The 26,531-nt window shown below is 49.4% G+C and overlaps 1 protein-coding gene across 1 annotated transcript in view; it reads right to left on the bottom strand.

The window, feature by feature from the left end:
* Positions 1-6,196: 6,196 nt before the first annotated feature.
* Kif25 (kinesin family member 25) overlaps positions 6,197-26,531 on the bottom strand; it is a 28,346-nt gene continuing 8,011 nt past the window's right edge. The window contains 12 exon segments of the mRNA XM_013517304.1: positions 6,197-6,451; positions 6,928-7,083; positions 7,527-7,609; positions 7,611-7,696; positions 9,050-9,369; positions 9,428-9,450; positions 10,462-10,527; positions 10,961-11,089; positions 17,092-17,180; positions 17,183-17,195; positions 19,766-19,840; positions 20,703-20,770. Coding sequence (XP_013372758.1) covers positions 6,279-6,451; positions 6,928-7,083; positions 7,527-7,609; positions 7,611-7,696; positions 9,050-9,369; positions 9,428-9,450; positions 10,462-10,527; positions 10,961-11,089; positions 17,092-17,180; positions 17,183-17,195; positions 19,766-19,840; positions 20,703-20,770 — 1,281 coding nt within the window. The 3' untranslated portion in view covers positions 6,197-6,278.

Raw genomic sequence — 26,531 nt, forward strand, 5'->3', positions numbered from 1 at the left:
CTGCCCATACATTGAGTTCTGAGCAGTGGTGAAAGCCACAGAGTGCCTGGCCAGACAGCAGCTCTTTGTCTTGCCTTGTTGTGCATCTCTCTCACTGAAGCCTAACAAGTGGATCTGGCACAGTCCAAATGTGGGACAGGCCACTCTGATTGGCCAGCATTGCTATCTTGATGGAGGCCCAGGGAAAGGGATCATTTGAACACACACAAAGTAAAGTGAGACCAAAATCAGTGGCTGGAAACGGGCCGAGGGAGGAGAGATAGGGTGGATGTTGGAAGTCGAGGTGCATGATTAGCAGGCCCGGTGTCCCATGGTGACTGAGATGGGCTGCAGGCACAGGCCCTGTCCTGCCAGCACAGAAAAGGAGCTGGTGCAGCTGACAGAACACAGAGGTCCTTGCCAGCTGGTGAGGAGAGAAACAGGAAGCCAGAGTCAGATAGGGTAGTGGACACCCAGGCTCCCTAAACACACAGAACCCCTGGGAAGACTGAGGAGGACACCTCCACTGGTTTTAGGAGGATGAATCTGGGTGGGACATGGAAGGGCCTGGAGGGCGTGGTCAGACAGTGGGCAGAGCCCAAGGTTGACCTGGGTGTGGGCGCAGGGCAGCCAGCCTCGAGCAAGCTTCCTGAGCTCAAAGCAGCCTCACCCAGGAGGCACCAGCCTCTTTGCAGCCATGAGCTCTCTTTCTAATGAATTTGTGTTCTAGTTTTTGTAATTTGGGCCAAAGTTAGTATGTGAAGATGACTTACCATTAAACACTACCACATTCCAAAAATGCTGTCGTGATGATCACAGGGCTCTTGGGGATGCCCGGGAAACGGCACCATGTTCAGAAGTTACAGGACAGGGCTGGGGATTTAGCTCAGCGGCAAGCCCCTGCCTGGCAAGTGCAAGGTCGTCGTGAGTTCGGTTCCTGGTACCGGAGAAAAACCAAAAAAAAAAAAAAAAAAAAAACCAAGTTACAGGACAGCAGTAGGAACCATGTAGGCCTTGGAGCAATTTCAGCTCTTCTTCCATTTATCTCAACCACAGCTATATTGTTTTCTGCTCCTTTGGTCCAGGTCCCAGTTGGTCCCTTGGTTCTCAAAAAAAGATGTGAGTGAGTTCCTAGGTCTCTGAAAACTACTGGCCCTCCAGCGGCACTCCTTCCTGGACACCAGCGGTCTGTCCTGGGAGGCCACAGGACACACGGTCAGCAGGCATGGCTCAGGTGGCAGAATGGACTGAACAGGGCGGGAGGGGCGGGTGTGCCGTGGGAAGGGGAAAGCCCTGAAGGTGGCTACTCCCTCATATCCAGCCCCCAGTGGCGATCGTGGGGATTCAGGTGTGTGTGCACCTGGGGATTTCTGTTCTTGGAGGCCCATTCCAGCACTTCCTTGATCTTGAAACTGCTCCCACCTTTGAGTCCCCTCCATGCCAGTAAACCACTTTCCTGCATGTACCAGCAGCCCTGTGCTGCTCACTGCCCCAGCTTGGGTCCCCGTGGCATGGAGCCAGGGCCCATGTGCCTGTGCCAGCAGCAGCATATGGGCTGCTTCCGGGGGGTGTGGGGCCACACAAGACCTTGCTCCTGCTTCTTCCAGCTGCCGGGCTGTTCAGCGGCCAAGTCAGATCCCCCTTTGCCCTGGGCCTGTCCTGCTCCTGAGGCTCATCCTGCCCTGGCTGCCTCCACCTTGCACTTAGTAATATGTGGCTCTGCAGCTCCAGGGTGGGCAAGGCCCTGTGCCAGGTAGATCTTTCCTGAGTGCCAGCTTGTTGCTGCCACCCATGGTCACCAGCACTGCTGGGGGCAGATCCTGCTCTATCCTGCTGTCAGGGAAGAGGTAGGCAGAGTGGGCAGCCCAGGCCTGGCCCCTCGCTTCGCATCCCTGCTGTCCCCGTCTTGCAGAATAGGGTTAGGCAGAGAGGGCTGAGCACAAACACACAGTGTCGTCTCCCTCCACCTTCCCTCACCCCTGTGGGCTCCTGAGGGGCTGGAAGGGCAACAAGGAGTGCCAGGCAGCACCTCACCCTGCGCTTCCTCCCAACAGCCCGGGGATATCCAGCCCCCTCCGCCGGCTCTGAGTCACCCTCCTGTGTCTGGGACAGGGTGGTGAGAGCCCCCTGAGGTCTGCTCACTGCTGTGGCGCTGTGGGAGCCCCACATCCAGTCAACCCTGCTGGGAGCCTTGGCTGTGCCTAGGGAGTTGGCTTCTGTTACCCAGGAGCTGCAGAGGCCAGGCAACCCCTGCCATGTGGGCAGCAGCTTCAGGTCCATGTGGAAGTCAAGACCTACGCCCTGCATCCCCACAGATGAGGGGCGCCGTGGCCATGGCTGACCCAGACGCCACTTGGGCCCAGGGGACTGCTGTTTCTGTCTCTCCTCTGGGCTGTGGACAGACATGGGGAAGAGGGCCAAGCGTCCTTGACCACAGGGTGTATCTCTCTGCAGCTACTTCACGGTAAGTGGGGACAAAGATTAGAGGCCAAGCTTCTCCCAGCCTCTGCCCATAAGGGACAATGGGGCAGGCGACACAGGCCTGGGTTGGGCGTGGAAGTGGGCCAAGGCCAAGCCACACATAAGTCCATGGAACTGGAAAAGAAAGCCTCCTTCCACTGTCTCGTCTCCCTAGCAGTGGGCAGGGGCTTTGTGGGAGACAGTTGTCGGCACTGCACCCTGGAGTGACCACCATGGTGCTCTGGCTGGGCCAGACCCGGGGTCCAGATGTGGAAGGACCACCCAGGGACTTGCTGCTGCTGCTGCAGCTGCCCAGTGCACGTGTTTGTGTTTTGGCTGGACCCGCCATCTGTGTGCCTGCTGTCGTCCTGCTGCCATCTGGGGGGCAGGGGGACAGTGCAGCTGCTGACCTGCTGGGCTAGGGTGGAGGAAGGCAAGGCCCACTCCAACCCACTCTGGAGCCTTGGCAGGGATCCCACTCCCCTCCTCCCTGGTGGAAGCATGGATCCCAGCTTGTATTCTGATTTTTCACCCGCACTTTCACTTTACAAACACCTCTTCTTGGGAAACAAAGCTCTGTCTCTGTCCTCCATGCACCTGGTCACAGCAGCACCCTCCTGGAAAGATGAAGAATTCCAGGTACAGCCCTTCCTTTCTGGAAGGGAATGTCCTTTCCCTCCACGCTGGGACAGGGCTGGGAGGGGAGCAGACGTCCTTTGGCTGCTGGTCAGGAGACTAGGGAGGCAGCCTCGCCTCCGCCTCACCGTAGACACTATCCAAGACAAGCAGCAGGCTTTGGGCAGGGACAGATGTCCCAGTACTCCGAGGGAGGCTAAGCTCTGTGCTAATGTGGCTGCGTGGCTTTGTAAAATGTCCAGAAGTAAAGCTCCTCAGCGGTGGGAGGCTGGGATGCCATTCCTCCCAGCTGGCCTGGCCCTCTCCTGGTCACGGCCAGCACTGCAGCACCTGTGACACCGTGGCTGTGGGGCTGTGGGGGGGGGGATGGCGCTGAGCTGAAGAAGGTTTTGACACTAGAGGGAGAAGGTCACGGGGCTCAGCATCAGTCATGGAAGAGGCAGCAGGTTCCTGAAATGGATAGCAAAGGACAGAGGTCACACTGTGACGTGGATGTGTCCCCCGGAGCCAGAGCATGAATGGGTGGAAGCAGACAGCAAGAGACCCAGACCCAGCTTGAGTTTCCCATCCTAACCATCCTCGTGGCTACCATAGGATGTGCAGGAAAGACGCCTTCCAACTACCACACCAGAAACAGACGTCATCAGCCATGCGGAGGACAGCTGGGTATTTCACAAATCACATGAAGAGTGACCAACAAAGGCCCCGCTGAGAAACACAGGAAAAATATGCCGTAGATTAATTCACTGTTTATCAGTCACAGACAATTAATGAATACTGTCACTGAATTTTGTGATTGTCTGAGTTATTTGCTAGCGTTTTAAAAGGTAGGGTTTGATGGTTTTAAAATGTTTCTATGTCTATCTTCAAACACACTTTGGAATTCACAATCTTGATTTTTTTTTTCCTGAAAGAGGCTCCCCTGGAAAATTCTGTGAGATTTTCAGGCCTCAAAATTGGGCTAAAAATGGGGACTCTGAACTCAGAGCCTTGATTGCAGAGAGGCTGACTTTCAGGGACATGTGTCCAATACCCCTACACATGCTGCTCACTGCCCCCAAGTGGGGATGGAGGTCCCCAGGTGCCAGGGAAAGGCTGTGGATAGGGACCCTTCTCAGCTCCTCACCTGCCCTGACGCCCACTGCTGGTAGGTTCTCCAGCTCCTCAGAGGCTTTTGGCCCGAAGTCCCCACCTTGGGCAGCCCTAAAGTCTGTACCAGTGTGACCTGCTGGACTCCTGCTGACAAGGGCATGGCTCCTCCCATCACTGTCCTTGCTGCTGTCATCAAAGACACACAGGGTGGGACAACACAAGGGTTTGGGCCATGCAGCAGAAACTGGACATCACCCTCACAGAGTGACCAGGACCACTGTGATTTCCCTGATGCCCAGAGGTTTGTCCTCCGGGGTCCTGGACTCCACGGTTTGGGGGCAGCTGTGGGCGGGGCAGCGGCACTGACACAGAAGAGGGAGCTGTCCCTAGTGCAGGGTGTGAGCACCATCCTGGAAACCAAAGCAAACCTTGGCCATTCGCTACAGGACTTGATGGGTGTTGTCTTTGGGCAGGGTCTCGAGGGTGTAGCTCAGCTGCGGGAAAGACAAGGTTCCTCTTGTTCTCTGCGTGGGGAAGGGGAGCAGCGGCAGGAGGCCCCGAGTTCGGGGTGAGGACATCAGCCTGTGGGTGGAGGATCGAGCCTGGAAGCCAGGCTGCTCCCAGCTGTGGTGACAAGTCTGTGACAAGATATGTCTGGCCTGTCGTGAATGTCCTGAGGCGAGTGACTGCCCTCCCACAGCCTGTCCTCTTATGTGGCTCTCTGTGTAATGACCTGCCACAGTGCGTGGTCCCTGGCTGCCCAGCCCCTCCCCCATCCCCCTCTCCTCTCCTCACCGGCCCCTGGATGCCCATTGTGCAGTCTTAGTTTCCTCCCGTAGCAAACGACCAGTCAGTGCAGCCTATAAACAAATGTGTCCCTCATGACCTGGAGGCTGGACTCCAAGGTCAGGGTGCTGGCTCACTTGGTTCCTGGTCAGGGTCCATTTCCAGCTTGGTGAGACACTGTCTTGCTCTGACCTCCCAGTGTGGGAGGGCCAAGGGACCTCTCGGGCCTCTTTTATACAGTCATCAGTCCTCCCGTGGGCTCCACTTTCCCGACACTGTCGCCTTGGAGGTCGGTGTATGATCTGTGGAGACACAGCCGCAGCATATTGCTGCATTTGTGTGACAGGGAAAACAGGAGGCCCATTACTTCTCTGCTCAGTGTCCAGTGGATGTGTGCAGACTCCTGGCATCACTGTAAAGAGCCAGGCCCAGCACTGAGGGCCTGGTACCCCAAGGGAGGGCAGCCAGAGGAAGGCCAGCTCTTAATGGCCCAGGACACCAGCTGCTCATGCTCACCCCTCACTCCAGGCAGGCAGAGTCATGTGTCAGGACCCAGGCAGCTCACACCTCCCCTCAGCCACATGTGGGTGCAGCAAAAGCCAGTGAAGTCAGAAACATCTTCTTGGCATTTAAGCCACTTCTGCACCAAAGCAGTCGGCTGTGGCTTGTCTCGGAAATCCGCTTCCCAACTGCATTTTCAGAGCCAAAACAGATCGCTAATGAGAAACTGAGTTACTGCTGGTCTGTGCTTATGACCCCAGTTCCCTGACACATGCATTCCCCTGGAGACCCGGCCTTGGCCTCTGGGGCGCTGGAGAGGCCTGTCAGGGCTCTAGAAGCAGGGAATGGCCAAGCAGCTTGGCTCCGGCGAGAGGGCTCCACCACTGCCTTCTCCTGTCTGTCCTGTATGGTTGCTGACCCGCCAACCTTGACCCCATCTCACAGGTGTGGGCAGGGCTCTAACCCCGTGGGGACACAGCAGGAGGAGGCAGAGCCCATGTCTGTCTGGTTCCAGAACATGTGCAGAGATCCCAGGACTTTTGCCTGGTTCGTGTCTGACGAGGTGACAGGCGTGCAGCTGGGCTTAATGGTGAATCTCACCCCCACTGCCTGCGCAGAGCGAGCAGCTCCTTGCAGGGCCCACATGCCCATTTGGGAAGGGGCCCCTCTGACAGGTTGCCTCCGCCCCCACCTTCTGGTTTAGTGACCTGCAGGTCCCGAGAACAAAACCAGACTCAGTGAGTCTGAACAAAACGTTTATTTCTCAGGCACACCCTTCGTACAGCAGGCACAAGGAGCACGTATTCAGGGAGGAGAACTCATTCCTAGGCTGAGCCCAGGCACAACTCCTTGACCTGGGAGTGAGGAGGCTTTTTCCTGACCCATCCTCGCTTGACCTGCTGCGCTCTAGTCCCAAAGCCAAGGCTCTGCAGTGTCTCCACCACGTGCTTCTGCCCAGGGAACACGCACAGAATCACTAGTAACTTTGTATCACCTCCTTAAAAAAAAGAACAAGATGCGAGATGAAGATAATTTGGTGAAAAGCAGCATCGAACAGTGCCCAAACCCTGAACGCCTGTCTGAGCTGAGCAGCTGTCTGGCAGAAAGTCCGTCTGCAGCAGAAACCATGTCCCAGAGCCAGCAGATCCAGGCCCTGAGGACTGCAGGTCCCTAGGTCCCACCTCACTAAGCCAAGTTGCCCTTCCCATAGCTTAGATATCCAATGGGTGAGTGTTCCTCAGCCAGCTGCCACGTCCTAGGACTGCCCCTGAGAGACAGCCGGCTGGCTGGAGTGGCCAGTGTGCACCTCTACCACAGGAACCAACCCATGCGTGTGAGAGGGTGCAGCAGGCCCCCTGTGGTTGTTAACAGCAATGCTGGAGATACCGAGCTGGGTCACACACGCCTGGTAAAGCCAGGACTCACCAGGAGGGGCCCCGCACTTGGGGCCCCAAAGACTACGGGAGGACGAACCGATGGAGTCCTGCAGCAAGTGGGTAAGCTTGCTGTTCCAGTATGGGATGTGGCCCCGGTGCTCTGACAAGGCGCCCAAGATGTCTGCCAGGGCCGTGAGACTGCGGTTGATGAATGAGGTCTCCCTCAGCGCCAAGCCTGTCACCCCAGACACACCTGGAAGGATCAGACACCAGGTAGAGTCACCACACGCTCACAACATGAGCCAAAGAAAGCAGTGCAGGTTCTCAGGAGAAGCATGCCCCGGGGTGTTCAAAGAGGAGACAGCAGGCCGGAGCCATCAAAACGAGCTCCGCCGTGCTCTCATCCTCCTCTAAGAAGCAGTGCTGAGCTTTTGCTGGAAATTCTGAGCTCCTCTGATCACAGAGTGCCCTGGTGTATGTGTGTGGGTGTCAGGGTGCGGTAGGCATGTTCTGGGCTGTAGTGGTGAGATCATACCACCCATGGGGATGTACAGGGCTTCAGTGTCCCCTGCATAGAGGATATGCCATGCTCAGAGCTCCCCAGACACCTGCATAGAGTCAGGCTTTGTCAGCATCCCCAGAGCAGGGATACTGCTGTGCTGTGTCCACCCAGGCAAACCTCCTGTCCCTGCTCACCTGCACACTCACTGCCGGCCAAGTCCACCAACTGCAGCCTGGGCCGCACTTGCTTCCTACGGCCTCCAGGGTCCACAGGGACGGGCCCGGGAGGCGAAGCCTGTGAGCTGAGCTCCACCTCTTACCTGCTCCTGTGCGCTCCCCAGGGAGAGTCTGACCAGGCCGCCGGTCTGGGCAAGGGGAATGACAGCAGGAGGCAAAGTCACCAAGCTTTGCTCAGCCACGCCTTGGTGCTGAAGAGCTTCTGAAACTCCACCCTCATGTCCCATCAGTGAGACAGGAGGGAGCAGAGGGACAGTGGGTGGCTTCTCTGGAGGGAGACGTGAGGAGGAGGCAGGAAGGGAAGTCACTGTGCAAAGCCGAACTAATGCCTCCCTCATTGGTCCCAAGAAAATGCAATGCTTCTTAGAAAGCCTGGTGATGAGTTTAACAAAACCCCAGACAGAAAATCCATCTGGAAATAAACCCCACCATTCCTATCAACTCAGCTTTCACAAAACCCTACAAATGACACTTCATTTTGAAGTGTGTGCCAGTTCTGCCAGCCAGTACTCCAAAAGTAACTTCTTGAAAAGATTTTTTTCAGCCTAAAAAAATATGTACTCACTGTGCCAAATAGGACATGTGCATTAAAAAGAGGAACAAAAAGCCTCTGTCCTTCCCATGGTGTTTGTCTCCTGCACGCGTCAGGTAGACGCAGCTGGTGCGCTGTGCCTGGAACTGCCCCAGCCCCGCAGTAGGCCCAGTCCTGCGACTGGCTGTGGTGAGCGCTAGACGGGCTGGTGGCCACCAGGGTGAGTGTGCTGCCTCACCTGCCCCTTCCCTGGGCTGGGCAGCCACAGAGGACACAGGGGATCAAGTGTCACTGAGACAAGATGGAGCATGTCCGCCTACACTGGCCTTGACGAGGGAGAAGCAGCCTTCACTGCGTGGCCCACTTGGCCTAGGGCTTCTGTGTTACACAGCGTGAAGCCACGGCCCAGCCTGGCTCTGTGGCAAGGTGCCTGGAACCATGAACTTGCAGAAACAGCCCCTGGGCTCCCCTGGGCTGCCAAATGTGCCTCCTGGAGAGTGTGCTGCAGGCCACACAGGCGCAGGCCCAGGGGGTGATCTGTGGAGCCAGAGTCTGAGGACCACTGCTCTAGGCCTTGCAGGCTTGTGTGACACAGACCTTGTTTTTCTCGGATAGCTGCAATTATTTTCTCTACGGTATAGTCTGTAACTCCCATTTTAAACTGAAATTACACCGAGTTCCATCCACAACAGGTGTGTTGTGCTTCAAGGCATAAGTACACCCTGTTTTCCTTTTAACCCAGCAAAAAGCTTTCCTTCCTCACTTTCTCTTCCCAGCCTGGGATCTCACAGCCTCCTGACTTTGGGGGCCAGATCGTCAGATGATGTGGCTGCAATTCCTATACTCTGGTCCCTCCATATGCCTTAGACACTGCAGCCCCACAAAGCGTTTCTTGGTGAGTGGGTTTCTTTTCTGCACTTGAACTGACCCAGTACAAATGGCAACTCACCGACGCTGCCAGGGAGGTGGCTGTGGTCAGAGTCACCGTTATGATTAGGTGAGATCGGGAAGACTCCACATGCACGGGGGTAGGGTTCCTCGCCCTGAGCTGCAGGCCTTGGTGGAGAAGCTCCATGAACTCCAGCACACTGGTGATGGCCCTGAGAAGACATGTTTTAAAGGGTACCCCAAAAGGCAGGGCATACACACCTCCAAGGCTGATCACCAAGGGCCAGCGGCTTAGCCACAGGCCAATTGAACACCTCTCTGTTAACAGATGCCTCTCAATGAAATCAGGTACACTGACTTCCAGAAAGGAGACAAAGCCAACTGTAGGCAAAACAAAACATCAGAAATAAAACTTTTTGCTTTCTGAGGCCTAACTGACCTTTGGTGTCTCCAGTGCTCACTCTGGAATAATCAATAGCTTCAGAAACAAACCAGAAGTCACTACTTTCTAGCCTAAGTCATTCCTTTTCTCGTTGTGCTCTCATGGTCAAGGTTTTGAAATATTTTCTCTATCAAATCAAACTTGTGAAATATCACTTTAAGCCATTTTCTCCCTTCTTTTGATGAGATGAGCTTCTGGTCACAGCTTTTGATCAGCAGAGGCCATGCTCATCATGGTCCACTGTCTAAGGCTCGAATTCTGGTTACTTTCTGTAGATAGATCACAGTCAAGCGTATGGTTTCTGTTATGCTGTCTAGGCTCCCCATCCCCCACAAAGCCTCTCGTGCTCAGACGCAGGGCTTGTGGACTGCGATTGGATTATGGTGCTATAGCTGGCTTGGTGTTGGGAAATGGGGCTCCCCTCCCCATCTTCTTGCCTTCATGTGCTGCTTCCAGGCTGCCGTGAGGTGAACAGCTTGCTTCCACCACACCCTTCCCCTTTGCTGCTGGCCATGCAATTCTAAGAAAGAGCTGAAGAGAAACCTCTTCTTTAAGTTTTGGGTGTTGGGCATTTTGTCCCAGCGATAAGGAAAGTGACTAAGACAGCTTCCATTGAGCTTTTGAAATATTAAAAGTAGCTTGCAGGCCTTTCCTTTGCTGTCCTTGAATCCCAGCATAGGCAGTTAGACTCCAGGCAGACGAGAGACGTAAAAATTCCTCTGGGTGCCAGTCAGGTGTGTCCTGGCACACGTATGGCTTAAAAAATATGTAACCTGAAGAAGGTTGTCTGGGTAATGTGAGGATTCTCACTTTTGCAAGATGGTATCATTTACATGTCTAAATAAATACACTTGTCCATGATGGACGGATGTGGGCAGTGATCTCCCTTCTCTAAGCTGCTTCCCCATCAGCAGCGTGGAGTGACACCCATCCCACAGACTCTTATAAAGATTTTTTAAGACACTTTTGTTTAGTTTTTAGATTCTAATTTTTATTTTTTTCATGTGCTATACTCTGGTCCCTCCATATACCTTAGACCCTGCAGCCCCACGAAGCGTTTCTTGGTGAGTGGGTTTCTTTTCTGCACTTGAACTGACCTAGTACAAATGGCCACTCACAGGGCATAACGAGAAAGAGAATGACTTATGCTAGAAGGAAGTGACTTCTGGTTTGTTTCTGAAGCAACTGATTATTGTTTGGATTTCCTTTATTTTCTTAACAGTTGATTAAGATATCATTGACATAAAAACTCTGTAAGTTTGTGATAAACATATTCCAGGCAATTAACATGCCTGTCATTGCTACATAGTTACCATTAAAAATATAATTCTTAAAATAAGTTGAAAATTATGCAACACACACTAAACCCTAAAAACCTGTGATCAGCGGTTTCACGGCTCCACAGCCCTGACCTGGCAGCTGGCGGGCCCCTCCTGGAAAGCCACTGCACCGAACCTTTGCAGCAAGGTCCCTCCCCCACTCACCCGCAGGTCAGCAGGGGGACCTCTGTCCATCCATCCCGGTTGTTACCACCTCACGCTTGACCCAGACACCACTGTGGAATTGTCTTTGGCCAGAAGATCAAAAATGTTGTTGTTATAAATTTCCACTATGGAAACATCCACTTTTGGGCTTTCTGATGGGTTTCCTGAAATAAGCCTAGGGAAACACACACAGAAGAACTAAACCATCTGAGAAGTCCAGTGAGCCCTCCGAAAGACCTTCCAAAAGGCTCCCAAAGTTAGGTGACACAGCCCTGGGTCAAAACTCCTGTAGTCCATAAGTGGATCTACTAACATCGAGGTCACTTGAGAGTAAGAGAATCAATTTAAAATCCTTTTATTTTTCATACTAAAGTTTGCTTCTTTAAAAATAGTTTTATTATAGTCCATAGTGACTACATTCATCATAGGGAACGGGTACAGGTACATCTTAATTCTGTTTATGTTCTAAAATCCTTTTAAAATTCAGTCTTGTGAACAAAGTTACTTGACTGGGGTTCTATTTAGACCAATTGCCTCTGCTTTGTCCAGGTGAGGAGGGTGGAGTGCGCAGCCTTGATCAGAAGCCACACATCCTAGCCTTGCCATGCACATAACCCAGAGCGAGGGTGCCAGGACCCTAGGACCCACAGCACCTGCCAGGAATGGGGTTTGTTGCTGTGTGCTGTATGCTGTGTTAGCAAAGACTGGGTCCTTCCTTTACATTGGTGCAACTTGTATCTCCCAACCAAGATCTTCCTGTGACCTCCTAAAACCCCTTGTAGGCTCTTGCAAAACCACATATCTTATTCTGTTTTATCTTTTGAAGCACTATGTGCTGACTGTAGAGAAATTTAAAAATAAGAACACAACATACTTAGAGGGAAAAACACCATCATCCACAAGGAAGAGGGGACCATGAGCATGCAGCTTCCTTCCTCTTATCCAGCTCCCAGCACCACACCTCTGACAAAACTCCACCCAAGGGAGCTGTTGCAGAAGCAAAGGCCAGAGATGCTGCAGAGACTGTCGCTTCCTCTCTCTTGCACAGTGAAATCAACTCATCTTAACTTGCACTGCTCTTGCTCATAGAGATATTCTGAGCTCTGGTCAGGACCCTCCAGTGGCTGGACATTATTTGTACTGTAGGAAAAGTCTAGCCAGGATGTTTCCCCTTTAAGCTTTGCTAGACTGAAGTTTTTATCCAGATCTAGAGAGAGTTATGAATAAAATAAGTACTTAGTATTGTCAAATAATAAGCAATATAAAAACAACAGACTTACCTAAAAGAAAAAGCAGGTGAAATTCTCAAGTAAGTGTGAAGGTCTGGGTTGTTTTGGGCACTGCATTTTGCTAAGACTGTGTGAAGAGGACTGAGAAGTGAAAACCAAACTCAGCTAAGCTAGATTTCACATTCCGCTTTCCCCTTCAGGTGGGAGAGTGTAAGAGAGGTACAGAAGTGTGGCCTCCGCATCTGCCCTTTCCTTTCTGTGAGAGGATGAGTCTCTGAGCGTCGCAAACCTTGAATTAGATGTTTCTTATCTACAGAATACCCAAGAGTTCATTTAAAAGATTTTCCACCATACTCACTGAGTTGATGGCTGGATTCTATGCACAACATTGGGAACTAGTCTTCACTCTCAGCCTTTTAGAAGCAAAGCATCTAGTAGGTGAGATGAGCATGTAAAGGGGCAAAGGCAGCACAGTGTGATCAACCAGATGACAAAAACCATGAGGCTCCCAGGAGGCTCTAATGGCCAGTGTCCAGCAGAGGGCACTGGGCCTCAGTAGAGTTTCCAGTCTCTCCTGGGCCGCGTTGGTCCATCTATTCCTGCACACATCCTACTGGATCATGATGACTGGTCTGTCTCCTCCTAGACATTTTAAAAGTGAAAGATTTCTCACATGCATTTCTGTATTTCTCATGCCTTTTGATAGTGCTTTTATACACAAACATATTGTACACTTTAGTTGATAAGGATAATAGGGAGATCAGTCTCGGAGGATAGAGTGTCAGCAACCAGGAGAGATGGGAAGTGGGAAGAACTCCAAGGATGGGGTTTTATTTTATTTATAATGGCAGGGACACCTTCATTAGCAAAGCCTACATTTGGTAATGCCAGCCATCTCAAAGGAATGTGTTTTAGGATAAAGGCTCAGATAAGCATTCTCTGATATCTGTGCCTCATGTGGTTTCACATTTTGGGCAGACAGACTGCTTGCATTTTAACCTGGGCACACCCAAACTCACCCACGCATCTGGCTAAACATGTTCCTTTCCAGAGCCTGTCTGGCAATGAGGAATGACTGCATGTTTGGACTTTCTCATTCTTGTAGAGGAACAGAGGCTGGGGGAAGCTGGGTCTGGCCTCGGTCTCAGCTGGAAGAAGAGAGGCTCAGAATTCTTCCTCTTGAACTCTGATGCTCCAAATCACTACTCTTACAGAAGACCTAAGACATGGCAGGCTATCACTGCATGCCCCATGACTAAAATCATTTAAAGGATGACTTATACCCTCTGTGAAAGTGGGGTGATGTAAATAGTTACCAGTAATGGGATCCTCTGCTTGGTGATGCTGAGAATCCCATCTCTAGATAGTTCTCACAGCCCAGACGTCTTCTGAACTCATCTCCACAGAAGCCCACATCCCCAGCAGCTCTTCCCCATGCTCCCTGAGCTCCAGAATCAGAGCACGACCTACTGTGTGTAAATGTCTGCTCTGTGTCACTGTAACCTGTGTGTAAACCCCACTGCAGACAGAGCCAGCCCAGTAACCTCACACTGCCCACTGTGGGATCCATGAAGAAAAACTCAGAGAAATGTTGCAGTCGCCCTGCCTTGGATCGAGGTTGAACACTGGACCTCAGAACTCAGCCAGCAGAGGCTAAGAAGCAAACAGCAAGGGTCCCTGCCCCCCATCACCCCTCCTGGCTCCCACCTTCCAGTCTTACCTTCCTGTCACCCAAACCCCCTGTTTTAGAGCCTTAAAAGTTTGCTTAGCATTAAGAGAAATTATTAGTCAATTATTTTAATTATTGAATTTATCTTTAACTTCTACATAAAAAGATAAAAGTAGTCCATATTTATGGGGTGCTGTGTGATTTCTCAATACATGTATACACTGCGTAATGTTGGCATCAGGGTAAATTAATGAATCTATTTCCTCAGAAATAGATTTACCATTCTTTATGGTAAAAACATTCAAACTCCTTTCTTCTAGGCTTTGAAATACACAGGATGTTGTTCTCTCTACTCACCCTGTGGTGCAGCAGTTGCCCAGCCGAACTTTTCCTGCATTTTCCTGTAACTTTGTACCCCCCGAGAAGCCTTTCCCCTGCCCTCTTCCCTGTGTGCTCCTTGGTCCTCAGAAAACCACCGTTCTACTCTCTGTGACTGAGAGCAATTCTCTTGATCCTACATATGAGTGAGGTCATTCGGTACTCCTCTCTCTGTGCCTGGCTCACCCCACTTAGCATAATGTTCTCAGGTTCCATCCATGCTGTCACAGATGACAGATTTCCTTCCTTTCTATGGCTGAACAGTATTCCATGGTGCATATCTACAACACTGCTTTACCTATTCATTGGTAGGTGAACACAAGATGGTTCTATTTCTTGGCTCTTGAGAATGGTGCCACATAAACGTGAGAGCGCAGATATGTGTCCTCAACACACTGCTTTCATTCCCTTTGGCTCTGTACCCTGGAGTGGGTTTGCTGAACTGTGTGATAGTCCTATTTTTAATTTTTCTAAAGAATCATCACACTGTTTTCCATAATGGCTACACTACTTTACACTCTCACCAAGCTTGTGCAAGCATTCCCATTTCTCTGCATCCTTGCCAGCAATTATCTTCAATATTTTACATAACAGCCATTCTTACTGGTTGGAGTTAGGTAAGATCTCACTGTAGTTCTGATTTGTATTTTCCTGATGATTAGTGATGTTGAGTGTGGTGGATAGACAACTGGTGGTCAGTTTGTAATACCCAGCTGAACTGAATCAGCGTGGTGCTGGGTATGGGAGTCCCACCTGGAGACTGTTGCCAGCAGCATAAGAGGCAGACCTGGAGAAGAAGGAAAGAGGCTATTGGGTGCCATTAGAAGCTATTGGGTGCTGTTAGAAGCTATAAGGAGCTGTTGGTTCTCTTGGAGGAGCTGGTCATGCTAGCTTTCCTGATAAACTCTGCTGTTTTCACCATCTGAGGAGCTTGGGACGTTGTTGACACTGAAAATGGCTTAAGTTCACTTTGGGGGAGCTCTGGTCCTCACCTTGGGCATCGCTTTCTGGCTCCAGAGGAGAAAATGGTGCACTGCTTCTTCTCCTGGAGAAGCTTATTGCGTTAGCTTTCCTAATGGGAACTCAGCTTTCCTGATCATCTGAGGAGCTTGGGACCTCACGGCTGCTGAGGATGGCTGTGGTACTTTTCAGAGGAGCTCTGGTTCTTTGAGTGTCACTTCCTGGCTCCAGTTTAGACCCCTCAGCCTGCTAGCACAGATCCTTCATCCTGCTGGCACAGACTTTCTAGCTTCCACCACTGACCTTGGACCTTCCCAGCGCAGATCTGTGAAACAGGCCTGCATGAGACATTGTCATGTGCTCTGGGCCTCCAGCCGGACTCATGGGAGGCACTGTTATGGGTTGAACTCATAAAGGACATTGCCATGGGATCCAGGTCCTCAGCTGGATACTTTGGTCTTTAGTGTGTGGACAGATTTCCTGCACTCTTTGTAGATGATTCTTTCGGTGACTATTATAAATCTTATAAACTATGTGTCCTGTATTATATTATTCTCCTGGTAAAACCCCCAAACCAACACACTGAATATTTTTATATGCCTGTTGGCTGTTTGTATGTGTTCTTTTCAGAAAGGTCTATTTAGGTTTATTCCCATCTATTGATTGTACCATCTGTGCTGTCTTATGAGTTCAAACACTGTTGACATGATCAGCACAGATGCTAAGAGGCTGCCCCAAGCAGGTTCTTTTTAGCGGTGGATAAATGAATGGGTAAGCTAGCGGGGAATGAGAGGTGAATAGAATCCAGCTACCATGAGGGCCAAGGGAGAGCAGAGGGTGGTCTGGGCCCCAGGAACCCCCTGCACATGTCCTCCCAACTCCCACGCCAATGTCCCTCTTCTGAGATGATGCCACTGCCACCACAGTTCTGCCATATTCTCACCTATAGCCAGTGACCTTCTGGCCAAGTGGACCAAGCCTGGCAGAGACACAGTCCCTGGGCAACAGTGACCTGTGAACTCCAGTGTAACTCTGATAAACCCTTCTATGACACACCCATGCATCATAGTGTCTTAGGATGCTCAGACCCCAAGATGTGGTCTATACATGTAAATTGATAAGCACATCTATTTATGTATACAAACATTTAAATACTACTGGCCTGAAGAGGCACCAAAATATTAGGCTTGGTGGGAGCTCCTGCATCATGCTCTGGCCCTGGTTTTAGGACACAAAAGGGCTATCTATGCAAGGAAACAGAGAGAGAAACTGAAGGTCAGGTGTGGGAGCACCATGACACTGGCTGCAGTTGAGTCTGCTGCTGACAGCCAGTGGTTTGGTGGGGAATATGCAGTCCAACCTCAGAGTGAGCCCAGGCTTGTTCAAAACAGTGTGCAAACAGGAAGATGACCACCAAAAGGCTGAGGCTAGTAACCAAGCAAAGCAGTGGGTCAGGAGGTCCAGTATCATTCCAGGCCCTCCTGCCAATCTCAATTGCTTTTTTCATTTCTTCTAAGAATAATTGTGTTAGTGAAATTGAGACCATGGCAGTGGGTCTCCTCTGGGAATATGTTAATGGAACAGAGGACCTTTTATGGGACAAATTTGCTGGAAGGGCCAAGAAGGGAAGATAAGTCTGCTCTGTGGCCTGGCAGGAAAAGACAATAGGCCTTTCTACACTTTCCTCCTGCTCTAGAACAAAACCTTTGCACTGGTAATTAACTTGGAGTCTCTTCCAATAAAGTTCATCCTAATAATAGACTTCCAGCATACATTCATGGTAAGAACTTGTGTCATTCATGGCAATAATGTCCAAGGGCTTGTTGGGGTATTAAATGTCATCGATAAGTGGACCTGTCCAGGTATGGCTTTCTACATGACTCCCATGGTCCCTCCAGTTCCTGCACAGCACCTGCCTGTCATCACCAGCATCAGAGTTACCTGAAGAGCTCCTCAACCGCTCTGGGGATAAGTCCCAAGTCGCTGTGGGCGTCTGATGGTAGCCCTGGTCCCAATATGGTGTAGCTCTTCCCGCTATATTGTACCTGAAATTCAAATGTCTCAGTGTGGCAAAACACAGACAAGGAATAGGGTCTTAAACTGATACTGGGAGAAATTGTGAATTGGATGTAAAACTTCAGTGCACTTCATTCTGTGTTCCTCTGTAAGCACTCTTTGTAAATTAGATTTTCATTCAACTATGACTATTGTTTACATAATCCATTCACTGCATAGCTACTTTGCTATATAGAGTACTGGATAAAATTATCCTTACATTCACAATACAACATACATCTCATCAGTACCTACATTATGTCATTTGACATCTTCCACTGCGAACAGTTGCTCACACCCTTGGCCAGCTCACAGTTTACCAGGGTTCTAACCTAGCAAGTCCCTCCTAAACTCACACTTCTCATTAACTTTCAGTGCAGTCTTAGAGTCTCCTGATGTAACTTGACCTTCATAAAGTTGGGCCTGTCATAATATAATTTTGATATAAGCGCTTATATATTTTCTTTCAATGTTCTTAAAATTTTTCCTCATTATATGTACAGACAATTGCTAGCATTGCTGGCTACAGTTATAGTTAGATGATAACCGTACATGTTTATACTTGCTACCCAAGGGTTTGTGGGGCTCTCATATTCTCTGTGAGCTGCCTGTGGTGAGGCTGACTAGTCCCACATCTGTGATTATTTGACAATAGTTAATTTCACAGAACACAAGACTTAACAATATATTCAAATTTTCTTCTAGTCATTTTGTTTAGCCCAAAACATCAACAAGAAGACTGGCAACAATGGAAGAATATTTGAGATTAGTTTGTGCTATAAACTTATATTCTCAGCCATACAGTTTTCTTTACCCTAAAGGTACAGGTCAACCTAACCCACGATTGTTAGGTGCATCATACAGGGTGCTCTGCCCAAGCCCAGGTGAGAATCACTTAGGGACTGTCCAAAATCTATACTCCTCACCTCAGAGGTTCTGATTGACTGATGGAGACAGGGTCTTATTACGTAGTTCAGGCTGACACTGAACTCACTCTGTAGCCCAAGCTGGCCTGGAACACATGGCGATTCTGTTTTAGCTTCCCAAATGCTGAGATTACAGGTGACACAATGCCCACAGGTTCTGATCTAACCTCTGATCCAGCACAGAGGTTCTGATCTAATTAACCTTCACTCAAACTTTTCTGTTTTACCTCAAGTCAGACAGATGAGTTCTGATAGAATGGATTTATGAAAATGTTCAGATTGACATCTGATTCTCACCAGAACAGTGATACCGAAGGTAGGAGACCTGAAAGTCCAACTCTGAGATTAACTGTTACATTGCACCAAAGATCTTGGAACTACATTGGATAGAGCAGATTAAGGTCACTGTCATTCTAAATAATTTTCTTCCAAAATCAAAAAGGCTCATGGCACTCTTAACAAAATCTCCATACATTTCACATCTCTTCCAGCTTCCCCCAAATGAGTACTTTTCTCTGGGAGTCCTTGACTGCAATTATTTTATTTGCTTGTTTGTTTTTGCAACGCTGGGGCCTTGTGCATGCTGGGCAAGCACTTTACCACTAAGCAGCACACTGAGACAGGTGGTTCAATGTGCGGCTTTTATGGACCTTCAAACCTCCCGGGGATGTGAGTCGCAGAAGGCTCAGCACTTTCAATAATGCTATCTGCTTCGGGTTATGATGGGAAGGCAAGTCTGGCAGAGCTCACTCTAACTACAGTGCCTTTCTCATTTCTGCAACCTGCTCATTTCAAGAATGCCTTCTGAGACAGCCTTGTCGTTTTCAGTGGCGGAAGTATCTGGGTGGGTACAGAAACCAAGCTGCAGCAGGAGCTGCAGTCACCGGAGGCAGGACTGGCTGCATATGTATGGGCCATGAGGAGGACATAACCTCACTCTGCAGATTACAGGCCTCCTGGGTGTACAGCACACGGGTGTAAAATAACAACATGGTAATTATAGATTCTATTTTGTTGAGACTGGCCATGCAGAAGCCTTTGCTAGGCAAACACAAATAAGTCTTGTTCAGGAAGTTTGACTGAGACTTCTTTATAAAACTAAGATTCTTCCAAATACCCTGCAGTAGAGAGTCTTGGCTGTGGTGCTAAGTATACAAACCTAGTTCTACTTACTGATAAACAAGTATATTTACTTCTAAATTATGCCCCTTGCCTATAAAATCAGTAGTTATGTTTTCCAAAAATAGAAGGCTGATTCCCAAAGGGAAAAGCTTCCCAATGTGATGTTGGTATTTTCAACAGATTTTTAAAAAATCTCTGACGTGTAAAACTAACCCCAGAGAGAAGAAAGGGAGCAGCTGTGGCAGTCTTCAGTCTGCAGTCCACTCCCAGTGAAAAGCAGCATGGAGCCAGAGCACATGCACCCATGTGACAACTGCTCCTCAAAGCACTTTGCTTCTTCTCCAGGACACAAATATCCTCCCACAGACTCTGAGCTGGGTCCTGGCTTTGCTCAACTGTCACATGATGCCTGGCCTCTGATGGCCCTGTCTCCTTCTGTAGCATGAATGAGGTTTGCATGTGCAGTATTAAATGTAATTGTAATAACTAGCCTTATACATACTTTAACTCACCCATCCAAGAGGGAGGTAAGTAGTAGGCACACATCCGCAAACACTGCTGTCTGAGGTTCTGCTGGACGATAGACTCTGGGAGACAGAGTGAGGCAGTGCATTAATAGAGGAGGAAGAAGCCATTTACATCCATTTACAGAAGCCTGGGAAAGCATCATCTGCCCCCCTTTACATACATACATACATACATACATATACACACACACACACACACACACACACACACACACACATGCCCAACGTAACCATGCTTTCTCATCAACAGAGGTAAAGAGCAAGTGCAGCTGTGGAGCTTGCTATAAAATTTGAGAGCCACTGGATGCAGGATGCACTGGTCCTCTGGAGGTTTCCTCTCCAGCTCTGCCAGGCAGCCCTGCCTGAGACAAGGCCCCCACCTCATGGGCTCAGGGTGGTGTGAGCTCCGTGGGTTCTCGGTCACTCTTTGCTGGAACTGGCCTTTTCCTCCTGCAGGCGCTGACTGCACTGAGCTGGAGACCCTGCACATCTCCATCATGGCCCCGGCAGTCACAGAGGCCACTGGGGACCAGAAGAGTCCTCAGGGACTGCAGTGGGGCACAGCAGGCAGAACCTTGCACTGAGTCCCCTCATTATTCTTCGGTAGTGCAAGGAGGATGCTGCTTCTGCACCCTACTTCTAGCTTTCCAGCCTCACAAGCGTCCCATCTGCTACTTGGACAATACCAAGACCAGGTGCGAGGGAGGCCTGCACCCCATCTTTAGTTGCTGTCATCTTGACAAAGCCCCATTAACCATCTGGATATGTGAGACTGAGGACTTACCTGAGGGATTAACATATGGGTTCTTTATAATCACAATTAATCAATAGGATAAACTGTATCTTTTGCTAAAAAACTTCAATGCAAAGTCTGCATGTTTAATATACCTTGGATCTGTACTGCATCTTGAAGAGCACTTACCTTTCAAAATTATATGTCTTATTAATCAAAGGATGGCCAGGCCGATGACACTGCACCACAATGGTTTCCTAATAGAAAAGATGAAACTGAGCAATCGTACTCTGCCAAGGTTCATTAATTAAGCACCAAGTGAGGCTGACAGAGGAAAGCCCCGGGCTAGAGCCAGCTGCTGCCTGCTTTTGTCAACAAAGACTCACAGGAGCACACAGAGCCCTTTGCTGACAGACGGCGCACTGTGCCGGACTGAAGGGGAGCACTGGGTAATCGAGCCCGTGGCCAGGTGGCCTCAGAGACCAGGCATCTAGCTGGCCTGTGCAGGAGTCTGCTGACCTATGACGGAGAGGAGGAGGTCATGTTTACTGAGAAAGACTTCATAGGTTAAAGGGCCACTGGTCCACAGGCCAATGCAGAGGCATTTGGCATTCAGATAAAGCGTAGGAGCCTCAGCAGCTAGAACAGTCCTGTCTCGGGCAGCAGTATTCTTTAATTATGATGGGAGAAGCTAAAATGTCTGTGTTCAAGCCTCGACAACTCCTGGCCTTGCTGAGCTATGTTCCTCAGTTACACCCTGTGTGGAAGAGGCAAGGGCATGCTCATAAGAAACGTGTATTAGCTTTGGATTTCAGCAAAGGAAAAATGAACATGGACTGGTTCCAGTTTTAGAACAAAACATGAATTCATGAAAGAACAGTAGCACAGGGAAAATTAAAGATAAAAAGACTAATAATTGCAGTGGTGAAATAACCACAAGCACCTAATTTTTTTCCAGAGTGATATTGGGAATATGCCTGAGCGATGCCCTTTTTACTGGGACTTTATCCATGCACAGAAAGTATAAGTGTGTGTGTGTGTGTGAGTGTGTGTGGCCTGTTTTGGGTGGAGGCCACAGGTAGAAGGACCTGATAGTATTTGTCCCAGAGGTGGTCATCTGTTTTTGTCTGCTGCTGAAAGCTGGGTCAGGGTGGTAGCTGGAGCACAGTACTGTCCCACTTGGATAATACTGATGCCCAGGGCTGACCCAGGCACATGGATGATCTTTGCTGTCAGCAGAAGGGAACAACACAGGAGTGCGATTTGGGCATGTTGATATTATGGTTCAGATCCAAGATGTCCCCCAAAGGCTCATGTATTCAGAGGTGGGACATTTGGAAGACGGTTGGATCTTGTAAGCTCCAATTTCACAGTGAATTAATCCACTGAAATGATCATAGTTGGGTGGCATGATTTGGAGGTAATAGATACTTAGGAGGTAGGGGCTAGTTGAAGGGAGTGGGTCATGGGGGTGACCTTGGGGACTATACCTGATCCCTGGTCCCTTGCCCTCTGGCTCTCTCCTACTTCTTGGCTGCCACAGGTAAGCAGATTTCCCCACCTTGCCCTCTTACCACATTCTTTCTGCCTCACCGCAGGCCTAAAGCAATCTAACCAGCTGACCATGGACTGCAACCTCTGAAACTATGAGTCAAAATAAATCTTTCTTCCTTGAATTTTGCCAGGCATTTTTGTCAAAGTGATGAAAAGCTGATACAGGCAGGTTATGAAGAAGTATTCACCATCAGCCTCAGTACCATACCCAGTTATAGAAGAAGCCTTGACCTGGCTGTTCCTTCTGTCTGCTGCTCTTGCCCATTCCCATGAGCCCACACCCAGACTATGCCCTCTCTTGACTTTCATATCACTGCTGTGGAAAACTTTCCAAAATGCCATTGAACAAGGGGCAGTGACACAGAAAATCAGATCCTGCTCAGGAAAAGGTCACTGAGTACTTAGTTCAAGCTCTGACTGAACTGTCACTGTCAGGAGGCCAACCAGCTCCACAAGGAAGAGCCTCAGGGACATGGTGGGTAGACCTGTCCACAGGGACCAATGTGGGAGTGCAGGAAAGTAGGGGAAGTGCACTCTGTCCTGTTACACAGCTGCAGTTGGCGAGGTGACCTCATGGGACAGATATGCAGATTCTGTGGTTGTGTGTTTGTGTCCCTCTGAGAATAAAGACTTGTTGTGGGGTAGGAGGGAGACACTCACACACTCACTGGGTGCACATGTCTCCACAGAGTCCTTTCTGAGAGCTCTCTATGAGCAGCCCCTGTCTCAGGAGAAGTACCCCCGCAAAAGACAAGAGTGCAGCTTTCTGCCCTTCTCACATCAAAGCTCCCGACAAGAGGAGGAGCCAGAGCTCCACCTCAAAGCAGGACCAGTACACCGAAGAGTCAGAAGAACAGGCTTACAGGTTCCTGGCACCCGTACCAGGCCCAAGCAAGCGTCAGGCCGTGCTTCCTTCTGCGGCCTGTGCCAGCCCCGCTGAGGCCAGGAGTATCCTGGTGCCCCTGGTGAACTGCCCAGGACACATACCCGGCTGCCTCTAATGCCCGCACTTTAATCATAAAGGAAAACAAGTGAAAAAGCTAAGGCTACAAAGCCGGGCCTCAAAGCTCAAGGGACACCATATAAGGAGCATAAAAAGCTGAAAAAACAAGTTAGAGTCCAAAAGATCCCCGTGGCCCTTTAGAATGTCATTCCGCACTGTAATCAGCACATTTTAAACATCTGACACAATTCCACAGCAGTGTTTAATTTTTCCAAGAACAACTTAAAAGCTCTTTCCTGACTGACCCCAAAAGTTCCTCTTTCACAATACTCAATATTCTTTATTCTCAAACATGGGAGTCACTTCCCTCAGCTTTTAAAACAATTTCCTTTATCCAAACTTTCAAACTCTGGGCCGTTCAGTTCTAGGCCCTTTAGGGTGGGAGCTGCCCTGTGTGGAGCAACTTCCTGAGGAAGCCAGGCCTCAGCTGAGCACAGACCTTATCGCAACACCCGCTGGTCCTCCAGGATTCAATGCAACAATGCTCATGAGTGCCTGGCTCAGAGCTGAATTCAGTGAATGTTGTTTGTCTTACATTTAGGAACTTTATCATCTCATTTCTTTTTTTTGGGGGGGTTTTTTTTTTCGGGTACTGGGAATCAAACTCACGACCTTATGCTTGCCAGGCAAGCTCTGTGCCGCTGAGCTAAATCCCCAGCTCCATCTCATTTCTTAAGGTATTTTTTTTTGCAGGGCTGGGGCGTGGGGTGGAACCCAGGGCCATGCACATGCTAAGTAAACACTCTACCACTGAGTTGTACTCTCAGCCTTTTACCATCTATTTTCTTATTTACCCATGTTTCCCTGAAAATAAGACATCACTAGAGATAAAACATGCAAGACCCAATTAGCCTGCCATTAGAATAGCCACCAAGAAAGGAAATAGTAAGGAATACTCTTCGGCATAACCCTGCCCATTGCCATGGTAATTACCAGTTATTAATTACAGCTGAAGTTTCTTTTTTTAAAAATTTTATTTTTTCATGACAGGGTCTCACTGTGTAGCTCAGGCCTTGTGTTCACTATGTAGCCCAGGCTGTCTTAAAATTCACAGTGATCCTCTTGCCTCAGCCTCCCAAGTTCTGGCATTATAGGCCACGCCACTATGCCTGGCTTAAAGTTTATTTTCTAATTAGGTCTTATTTTGGGGGAAAAGTAGAACTTCAATTTCCTAGAATAGCTTTACAAATGTGTAGGGCATAAAACTGTCATAATCTTAGAGTGAGAGGTAAATTTTAATACCCACATCCTCACATTTTACAGAATGCTCTGGGAGGAAGCAGGGGCATTACATTCAGACACCCATGCAGCTTCCCCTGCCACCCTTAGCCTTGCTCAGGTTCAGAAATAGCTTCCATGGCTGGCTGTTCCCTGCTCACAGAGTAAGACAGGGTCATCACTGCCTGGTAAGCAGTAGATGGTAGGTAGTAACCGCCTTGTAACTTCACAGGGCAAGTGAGCCTCGGTGTACTCATCAGTGGGGGCAGAGCCTCAGCACATTGCAGCAGGAGTACCATCCTGATCCCCCTGGGGGGCGGAATGCTCACTCCAGCACACCCATGGCAGGCCATGTGCTCTGCACGTAGGAGCAGTACCTGCCTATGAGGCACCACCTGGGGATCATGGCCCAGGAGCCTGAAAGAGGAAGGAAGGCAGCCCAAAGTGTTGCCAGCCTGTACCTCATGTCACTTCTGCTTGACGTGGGAATCTGCTTGCGCATGGGAATCTTAGCATATCACGTGCAAGACAAGAACTAAGTCGCGCTAAGTATAATTAAAACTAACCAAAAGGAGCATCTATGGATAGGAAATTTTCTATAAATTTCATATATATATATATATATATATATATATACACACATCCTTTATAAGTTTTAAGAATATCTCTGTTTGCATTCAATGCAACACATCATCAATATGTAATTTAAAAAGAGTGATAACCTTGTGGGGGGCAGCTGTCCCATAGGCAGAGTGAGAAGTTGCCTGTGTTCTAGTTTCTGTGGTAGGTGATGGGTTTATAGAAGTTTGTGGTACTATCAAAGTAAATATGCAGGCATAGATTTTGAATTACCTTACTTCTGCACATTAGAAATACACAGAGCAATCAGACAGCAAAGCCAAAAACCCCAGTGCATTCACAATTCACTATAAACTGAGTGGGGACCAGAGGGCCAGGTTATCAGAACAGCTGGTAGGGACCCTGCTGAGCTCAGCAGCCCAGACAGGGATGCAGTCTGGTATGGTCCTCTCTGGCAGAGATGGAGCATCACGAGCTTTGATGCAGGGGAGGAAGGACTTGGACACTCAGTCTGCAGGTCCACTGTCACACTTGACCAACTGTCCCATGCTCCCTTCCCAGGATGCTGGGGAACCTGGGAGAGCATGGGGTGTCCATCCTGCCTGAAGTGACTGCACCCCCGGGTAACCACAATGGGGGAGGAGGGCATTCCTTCAAGAGTTTCCAAGGATAAAGAAAAAGAGGTGCCAGAGAAGATATCACTGCTTTGCAACCCCGATGCCATGAGAGATCACTGCTGCTGTGGATATCACAGTGAAGACACAGACCAGATGCACCTCCTCCAAAGTGCCCAACACCTTCTCCCTGGGGGTGGCCCCAGCCTGGGCACACCTGCCAGCTTGCCCGAACAAGGTGAGCTGTTCTGGAGGGCAAGTCTGCTGCCAGCCAAATTGGACTGTAGGAAATGCCCCAGACAGTCAGACCCAGGTTCTTCAACAACAAACTAAGGAAGAGAAAGGGATAAAGGGAACCTGCAGTTAAAAAGGCACAAAAGACCCCAAATTACAAAATGGGAAAGACCTGAACCCAGAGAGTAGGAAGGCAGAATGGGCAACAAAACTGAGGAAATGAAACCAAGTAGCCCCTTTAGGAGGCTGGGTCATGGGTACCTTGCAAAGAAAGCTGGACCGTACCTGGAGGGGCCGCAGCAGGGACCTAGGAGCTAGTAACGTCCTGGCTTGACCTGGTTTATACTAATGCACAAAGTTACACATATTTTTATGTCATTTTTTGCACTGCACTTGTGTTTTATGACAGACGGCTTAAAGGAAAGGAAAACTGGATAAAAACTAAATGGAGGATGAGTGAAATGAAGACAGCCCAGCAGCATCCACTCACAGATTGAGGTAGTTCTGACAATGACCCTTGAAGGTGCCATGCTAGTGAAATAAGTCAGTCACAAAGGACACATGCTGAGGGATTCCACATGTCCTAGATCCCCAGTGTGGTTGAACTCACAGAGACAGAGTGGAAGGCTGGCATCAGGCCCAGAAAGGAAGAAACAGAGTCAGTGTTTCATGGAAAAGTTTCAGCTTAGGAAGGTGAAATACTTGAGGTAGACTGTGGTGACACACAATGTTGTGAGTATGTGTAAAGCTGCAGAACATAAACACAGTTAAGAGGGTAAATTTTATTTTGTACATGTCTTGACATAATTAAAAATG

This window comes from Chinchilla lanigera, unplaced genomic scaffold, assembly GCF_000276665.1.
Source record: "Chinchilla lanigera isolate Chin_1 unplaced genomic scaffold, ChiLan1.0 scaffold00038, whole genome shotgun sequence".
Classification (NCBI taxonomy): Eukaryota; Metazoa; Chordata; class Mammalia; order Rodentia; family Chinchillidae; genus Chinchilla; species Chinchilla lanigera.